The sequence below is a fragment of the Humulus lupulus genome, chromosome 2 (genome assembly GCF_963169125.1).
Source record: "Humulus lupulus chromosome 2, drHumLupu1.1, whole genome shotgun sequence".
Classification (NCBI taxonomy): domain Eukaryota; kingdom Viridiplantae; phylum Streptophyta; class Magnoliopsida; order Rosales; family Cannabaceae; genus Humulus; species Humulus lupulus.
The window spans coordinates 284,156,987-284,166,342 of NC_084794.1; the positions used below are offsets into that span (position 1 = coordinate 284,156,987).

The following is a 9,356-nucleotide window of genomic DNA, read 5'->3' on the forward strand; positions in this document are numbered from 1 at the left end:
CCAGGATAAGAAATCCTACCCTTTTGAATGGATGACTATTAGGTCAATCCTAATCAGATGATTGTTTCAACACTTGAGGTTCTGGTAAACCATACTGAGTGACCAACAAGCAAGTCACTACGAGGCTCAGCACCCAAAGCCATGCATATGATGATCAAAATGATCATACAAAGCTTAAAGCTCTGAACAGATGAGTGAATTCCACTTGGAGGTTCTGTTAACCATACTAAGTGACTGACAAACAAGTCACTATGGGGCTCGGTGCCCGTAGCCGTGTAACGAAACCGTTACCTGGGCTTTCCTGCAATGGCTCTAGTCAGATGAGTGACTGATGGGTAGTCACTAGCTTAAACAGATGAGAGACTGATAGGTAAGTCTCTAACTTAACAGATGAGTGACTGATGGGTAAGCCACACAAGCGATTTTAGTTTTCATCTAACTTGAGGTCGGTCCGGCATTAACGCTCTTCTGAGTCATTTAATGCAGATGTCGATTAGATCTAATCTTTGTTGGCTTGCGTGGAACATGCTAAAGCCTCCTGACTTATGAGTCAGCACTGTGTGACCAATGCCCAGTACCACTGCCGAACTTGACTAATGAGTCACAGCTTCACAGTTGATACTAACACCTTTGCCAATTCTGACTAATGAGTCAGTACCATGCACAAGTAAGCATTGCTACCAAACATATGGCATATGTTGAATATTCAAACGTAGGGCATTCAGCATACTTACTTAATAGTTGTTATCATAATTATGATCATGCACAAACACGGAGACTCAAGCTCTGATCAATCTCGTATTCATCATTCATGGCATGCCCTAATCTCATGTTTCTTATGCATTACATGCATCACACTTAATCATCCAGCATGCCTCAATAATAATCATATGCAGATGAGCAATATTGCTAAGCATTCAATATGCTATCAATGTTTACATTTAAACATTCAACATGCATCATAAATAGCCATGCATGTCACACATGGGGTGCAGTTTTCTTACCTTCGATCCAAGCACAGGTTACCAATAAATGAGCCACAAGCACGACCCCGATTCCAAGTCTCTAGTGATAACCTAGTCACAACCATAATATAAAACCCCATCAAAATGGGTAAATAAATACTTCCAAACCCAACCTAAGCCTCCGGGACATCAAATCCCACTCAACTAGGTAGTAGGATCGATCCCAAGTCCTTAGAGCTAAGTTCCCAAACATCCCCATGATCTGAAACCCATAAAACCCAAGTCTCAAATCAATTAAAACTCATCAAAACACAAAATCCAATTCAAGCTTAAAAACTTTAAAAACATAAAAATTGAATTACCTCCAATTGAGTTGTTTTCAACTAAATCCTCCAACTAATAAGCTTCTAATCTTTCCTAGGATTGCTATGCCTCAATCCTCGCTTGAATCCGAGTCCTAGAACTCAACATACCTTCAAAAATGCGATCGGGAGACGAAAAGGGAACTTTTAGGAAGAGAGAATGTACAAAACGTTCTTTTTATTCTTTCAAATGGTTACTTCAAGCTTAAGTAGCCTCAATCATATCCTAACACTCGGGGTCCCGAAAACACCCCCGGGGACAAAATAGTCAAAACTTCCATAATTTCCCCCTGATCTTACTAACTCCCAATTTATCACCAAATATTAATTCTCATTGCCCAATAACCCGATAATGCTCTTAATACCCCTTGACTTACTCCAAGTCAAGCTTAAATCCCGTTGTGACTTTCCCACTAGCTTACCTCCTAGGATCGCCTTGTACTGGGTAACCCTGGCATAACCAAATAATAAAAAAGCACCACGCCCATATCACATATATGCCAAAAATGCCCGAAATGGCCAAAATATGGAAATCACCCAATTAATCACAAATGGGTTCACATGCATATTTAATACACCTAAACATGCATATTATCATTAAATAGCATAATAAATCAATTATGGCCCTCCCGGCCTCCTAATCAAGGTCTTAAACCTTATTAGGAAATTTGGGGCATTACATATACTTCAGACCCATCGCACATCATTGAGTATGAGGCTATCCCTATTCAAGAGAACGTGACATGTGAAGAACAACCTATCATAATCATGGTGAGAGAGTTATAGGTGATAAGGGATAGAGGGATTCTCGTAGTCAAGGTCTTATGGTAGAACCAAAGAGAAGACGAGGCTACTGGAGAGTCAGAGTCGGAGATGTATGAGAAGTATCCTCATTTGTTTAATCTTCAACTTGAGGTTTTACTTTGAAAATTTCGGGACGAAATTTCTTTAAGGAGGGAAGAATGTAAAGACTGAGAAAATATATATATATATTTTAATGGGTGGGACCCACTTGAGTGAAAAGAGTCAATGGACTCTTCCTTTCTTTTTCTTTTCTTTCTTTTCCTTTTCTTTCCCCGACTGCCCTCTCTCTCTTCTCTTTCTCTTCTCTTCTCTTCTTTCTCTCTTCTCTCCACGGCAACACACCACCACTAAGACCCAACCTCCGGCAACAACCATTCTTGACATGTGGTGGCTCATTGGATTCGCCTTGCTCCAGCAACCTCAACCGCCAAGCGGCACCGCCCAACTCGCCGTAAGTTGTTCGGAATAGTCAGTCAAAGTTTTGGTCTGTCAACTTTGATTGTGTTTTCCGGCCAACTTCGACCACCACTCGGCAAGTGGTTATTACCCTTGGAACCAGCATGGAGAGAGGAACAAAACCCACTAATTCCGGTCAACTCGTCGTTTTTCTCCAGCAAGATTTTGGGTATCTCCGCCCTTTGGAAGCATTTTTCGGCGACACCGGAGGTCATTTGGGAGAAGGAGCTGTACTTTCGTGATGTACTCATCGAGAGGATTGTTTTGATATATTCCATGCATATATTCGTCGACGTTTTCGATACCGCCACCAACCACTATAGTGCACTGCTTGGGTGAGATTCCAGAACTTGAAATTTTAAATATGGTCATATTATATGTCATTGGACACAATTTTGAATAAGGAATGCTATGATGATAATCGTTTGCTCATTTGGTGCACGTAGGAAAAATGTGATATAAAAATCAAACTAAATCAGTCTAAGATCATCGTTAAGCTTAGAAGCGTCGCTTTAGACTCAGATTAAATCCTAAGGAGGTATCTAAAGAGGTAGGGCCTCAACTTGACTATTGGACTTATTTTACTCATATTGAATTGCATTAAACATATTCCAGTTTTGATATTTATAAAATGTTTGAAAAATTAAAAACTTAATCTGCATGTTTTCTAATCTGTTCTGAGGGCACTGGGTGCCAAATATATTTTTGTTCACTTATTTATACAGGTTATGATTTTTGAGTTTTATTCAAATGCAGTTGTTATGTTACCCAATTTTCTAAAATATAAAGGGAATATGTTTCTTTCTTTTCATGTTTACCTGCATTTGATTATATCGAGGAGAGCCATAGTGATCATGATTTGTGCATGTTGTTGTTTCACGACCTAGTCTTTGTGTCATCATAGGTAGATCATATGTCCACTCACCTGTAGGTGTAAAGACCTGGCATCTGTATACAGGAAGTGTTCTGAGCCTCCCCATTGTGGTGGTTATCAGGTCCGGCTACCCGGTTTAGGATGTCAGATTTTCTATGGTGGGTAACGCGAACTAGGGGTCTAGTGGACGGTGTGATGTGCACTGGTAGCTATGCTCTTAAAATTATTTATGGTTTCTCTCTATTTTGGTTTATACATGATGATATATGTTTGGCTTTCAAAGCTAACTATGCAGGGGTTTTATTAAACTTTTGGATCCATGATATTAGTTGTTTTCCTACTGAGCTTTATAAGCTCACCCCTATCTCTCCCATTCCAGGAGCCTAGCGAAGCGAACGTGAAAAAGATGAATTATCGATGGAGCCAATGTGTTTAGCCTATTTCTATTTCGGGTCATTGTCTTATCTTTTGAGCATTATTTAAGTATTCGACTTCGAATCTAATGATCGGTATATCTAAATGAGCTATGAAATAGTTAGGGATGAGGAATGGTGGATGCTAAGTATTATTTTGGGTGTTTATGACTTATTAAATTTAACTATTTGGTGATTACATAACTGTGGGAATATTATTGTTTTATGTATAATGATAAGTGATCAAACTTTTATTACTAATATTTTTATATATAATTATAGGAGTTATTTCATTATTTTAACTTATAATTATAGAACGATTTAATATAAAATTAAATGATCATTTATAGAGACTATTTTCCAACAAGGGTCAAAGTTTGACCTTCGACTACCCAAGTTATGGATATTACAAATCTGTCACGGCCTAGGGCTCGGGTCGTGGCAGTGGTGGTATGATACTTGTGCCACCATTCATATAACCTATGATAAAACTCTTTTCAAAACCTTTGAAAGTACAAAGGTGGGACTTGAAGTCCAAATGAGAAATGAAAAGAGATCCAAGGTACTTGGAAGGGACTGGATTGATGTGTTCTTCACTAATGGAAATAAAGCGACCATAATTAATGTTTTCTATGTTCCCGATATGACTAGAAACATTATGAGTGGAATTTTATTGAGTAAATCTGGTATCAAAATGGAGTTTGAATACGGTAAACTCACTTTGACTAAGTTGGACATTTTTGTGGGAAATGGTTATACATGTGATATAGAATGATCAAACTTTGTGCTCTTGATAGTGATAATAATGATATGACATCTAAATCTTGCAATGTGATTAATTATAATTCTATTAATTTGTGGCATAATAGACTTGCTCGTATATGTTATAGCACAATTAAAAGAGTTGTTAAATGTTGATTAATTAATTGTGATATGAATGAGCATGATAAATGTGAATTATGTATTAAATCTAAAATGGTAAATAAATATTTTCCAAATAGATGTTCAAACTTACTAGATTTAATACATAGTAATTTATGTATTATGTGAATTGAATGACACGTTGACTAGAGGAGGACATATATATTGATTTACCAAACCGAAATTACTAATAAGTAGCTTTATTAGGTTTAAGAAAAGATAAATATTGATTGAGAACAGCACTCTCTATATAACTTGAAATATAAATACGTTTTCAATCTAATAAAGTTTAAAAACCTAATTAGTTTTCATTCTCAACTAAACTATTAATATGAAGTGACTAGAATGTTGAAGAATTGAATTATAATAAACCATATATAATGTAATATATATTCAGAAAAAGAAAACAAAGTTTATTTTGAAGACCACTTGTCTGATTAAAAAATAAAAGTACTGATACACTCGTAGTGAGGTAATAATGTAATACATATGCATGCATTATTTTTGACGTACGATATATATCATCGATCGTTCGGAGATGATGAAGTCGTTCATCATCATCATCATCATTTAATATTTAATATTTATTTATATTACTATGCAAAGTATTAACATTATAACAAAAAAAAAATTATGATTTCTAGGTAACATTATATACATATGGTTGCTTATATGATAAAAGAATTAAATTGTGAGTGGATTGTAATTAATCTTTTCCGCTAATGTTGAAGACTTGAATTATAATAAACCATATATAATGTAATATATATTCAGAAAAAGAAAACCAAATTTATTTTGGAAACCACATGTCTGATTAAAAAAATAAAAAATACTGATACTCTAGATCATCATCATCATCATCATCATCATCATCATTTAATTCTTGTCTAGATATCTGTTTTCATCGTCGTATTGGTGGTCGAAGCATACCACTTTCCATTGATCCAGTCTTGGTGAGGCCGCAAATCAGAGAGTGCGAATGTCATTTCTTCGTTTGTGTGTTTGAAGTAGAGGACATAGTGCGCACCAGCAGGTAAAACCTTCGAAATTTCACCTTCCCACCACCCGTCATTGTACCAAGCATCCACTTTCTCTAGCAACTTGAAATGGGATACTGTTGGAACCAAAGGCGGCTCCGGCCTAAGATGTCGCCGCTCTGCGTTTTCTCTCAATAGCTGGGTATTATCATCTTCGGTCACCAGGTCCTGATATTCTACCAAGAACTTGTCACTCCCTACAGCCTCGATGATCTTAGCTTTGTACCAAGCACCCTCGTACCCTTTCTCGTCGCTGCTAGCTTCCACCATAGTCCCATTTTTGAATATGGCCTCCGCCTCCATTATTGGTTTTTTGCGAAATACGATCTTAATTTTCGTACGCTTATTCTTGTTCTTATTGTGATCATCTGCGGTCTTGACTACTTTCATAGTCCTCTCCTTGACTCCCAGCAATTGCAATGGCTCCTTGCTGCGAATTGAACTACTAGTGTTGAATTCATTATGAGTAGTAGTAGTAGTAGTAGTAGTCCTCTCCTTTGCCTCCAAATTTGTTGGTGATGACATTCTCTGCGAATCAAATAAGATTTCATTAAACAAAGACAATCTTGATTTTGTAGGCATCAGTAGTAGTTAACAAGCATCAAACATATCACAACGTATCTCAAGAACATATTAGTAGTCCATTAATTAGATTAAGATAAATGTATATATAAATTATTGTCTTTTAAAATTATAATCAAATTTATTTATATTGTCATATTATTAAAATTTGAAAATTATGGTAAAATGATATTGCAAAAATATAAAAGATTAATCAATTTCTAGTTATAAGAATGATGAATTATAAAGTTAACCTATATGAATTTAAAGTAAATCATCAATATTTTGAAAATGACTAGAATTGAGAACATTAATTTCAAATTATTCTAAAAAAAATTGTGATGAAGTTCAACAAGCATGCATACTAAAAGTTTTTTATAAACTTTACCTCAATAAATATCCATTAATCAGATGTAGAATTCAATCAAGAGCATTAAACAAAGTTTGGTTTGACTAATTTTAAAATTTTAGTTTATTCTTACGACAATGTCATGAACATATATATGAATATTAGTATTAAAATATATTAATTGTGAATTAATTTTTTTTTGTTCAAATCACTAAGTACGATTTCTAACTTTTATGGACAAGAATAATATATACCTGCTGTAGAAGAGGTGGGACCCAAGCCCCATCATTCCTTTCCATATGAAGCCTCAAACTGTAGAGTGGACACAGAACTTCTCGACCTGAGTTGTGGAACCGAACAACGTACCTCGACTTCTCTTCTAAGACCCTCATAACCATACCACGACACCACCCGTTCCAATAGAAAACGTCGACATCGTCGCCGACCTTAAAAACAACCTCGTTCAACGGCAAGGAAGGCGCCATTGAAGACCTAGATGATAATCGGAAGCTTTTGACGTTTTAGGGTTTTAATGATCGGATTCCGAAAGAGTACGTGAACGATTGAATGAATGAGAAAGATTAGAGGAAGAAAGACGAGTGGCCTAATATTTATATTTATAGATTCACCAGTAGTCTACTTCTACTAGGACTAGGACTAAGAAATTGATTTTTTTTGTGTTGTTAGCATGAAACGGCGTAGTTTAGGGGATATTGTTTTTTTTTTAAATAATAATAATTATTATTTTGATTATTTTTATATTTTGTCAGTAATTCCGGACACTTGTCTATATTTTAAATAGATTATATAAAATTATAAACCTTCAATTTTGAAGTTTAAATGTTTGACTCTATATATTTCCTATCTTTACGGTACACAAAATTATTGTGATATTTTAAATTATAATATTATAATATTTTTTTATTTTAAAAAGATTTTAAAAATTTGTTATATTTTAATATTATAATGTTTTTTATTCTAAATAGATTATATAAAATATAGAATTATATACCTTCAATTTTGAAGTTTAAATATCTGACTCTATTTGTTTCCTATTTTTACGATTCACAAAATTAATTAGAGATTTTTAAAAAATTGTGATATTTTAAATTATAATAATATTATAATGTTTTTTAATTGTCTTTTAAATTTTAAATTTTAAATTTAATGAAGTCACGCTTCTATTATTGTAATGTACTTAATGCTTGAACAATTCTTTTTTAAAGAAGATAAGTAAATGCGTCTATACTTGAATAAATATTTTTATTTATAATTAAGATTATTTTTTATACCAAAATATTCATTTTTATATCAAAATAAAATGATGATCTACGATATTTTTCAATAAAATCTTCATATAATTATATTATTGGGACCAAATTAATTTATTTTATTACTATGAATTATAACTAGGGATATACTTGTAAATATTTTGATTTCAAGTGTTTGTGTTAGTGAGTTCTTTGGTATTTGATTTGTAAGTTTAAAAATTTGATAACAATTCTAATAATTAAATAACTGTTTCTAAAAATTTAGAATATTTTATTTTTACCTTAATATTATATTGTAAAACAGTATATATTTTTAACAATATTTAGATAGTTATACACTGTGAAAGCAATTTCAACCAACCAACCAACCAAAAATTTATTATTTTATAAAAAAAATTAATGACTATATAATAAATTTAATTATATATACGAAGAAATAGTAAATTATTTTAAAAATTATATTTAAATATTTCTAACCTTAAAAAAATAAAACAAAGAATTGAAAACAAAATTCATAATATCTAAAAATTGATTAATCTAGATTACATTTAATCTCAAATCTTTTACCACAATAGAATATGGGGAATGGCTATGGTAAGGTAATCTTTTTATCATACCAGTATAGTACACCTCTTAAATGGGCATGTAAGAGTGTTTTTATCTTAGTTTTTTTTTTATAGCGGTGTTCATTGTAGTTATAACGAACTTCATGTAAATTTTCGAAAAATTCTTAACAATATACCGAAAACAAAATTCAAATAATTACTCTTGTGCAACAAACTGTTTGAACCCTATTTTTAAAAATTATTCAGAATATCTCAAAAAACTTACAAAAAAATTTGTTATAAATATTAAATACAATGAATACAATCATAAAAGAGAAAAAATACCCTACATCTTACTTAAGGGGTGTGTTGGTAAAAATTACATAAATGTATAATAAACTATTATTCTTCACCAAATCACTATATTTTCTTCCTTTTCGATCAATTCAATAAATATATAATAAATTAATCTTCTTCACCAAGTCTCGTTTACTTATCTACTTCTTTTCGATCAATTCAAATATTAAATAAATTACTCTTCTTCTTTTTCTTTCCTTTCGACCAAGTCAACATCTTGATATTTTAAGGCATCAAAAACAATGTTCATACTAGAGGTCGTAATCTTTTGATATTATTTTGTAAGCAACTTATTGTAAAAGTAACTTGGAAAAACTGTGACATATGTTAGAATAAAAAAATCACTTAAATTCTTCAATTTATAGTTAAAAAATAATATTGTGCCTTAATTATATTTACTATGCTTTTAAAATACATAATCGACCCCACCAAAAAGACATA

At 32.7% G+C, this 9,356-nt stretch overlaps 1 protein-coding gene across 1 annotated transcript; it reads right to left on the reverse strand.

Moving 5' to 3' along the window:
* Positions 1-5,682: 5,682 nt before the first annotated feature.
* Positions 5,683-7,227, reverse strand: LOC133815606 (protein AGENET DOMAIN (AGD)-CONTAINING P1-like). Its single transcript, XM_062248423.1, has 2 exons — positions 6,997-7,227; positions 5,683-6,360 (listed from the first exon to the last, which is right to left on the reverse strand). The coding sequence occupies exons 1-2, from the start codon at positions 7,225-7,227 to the stop codon at positions 5,683-5,685; spliced, it is 909 nt and encodes a 302-aa protein (XP_062104407.1).
* Between the last annotated feature and the right edge of the window lie 2,129 nt (positions 7,228-9,356).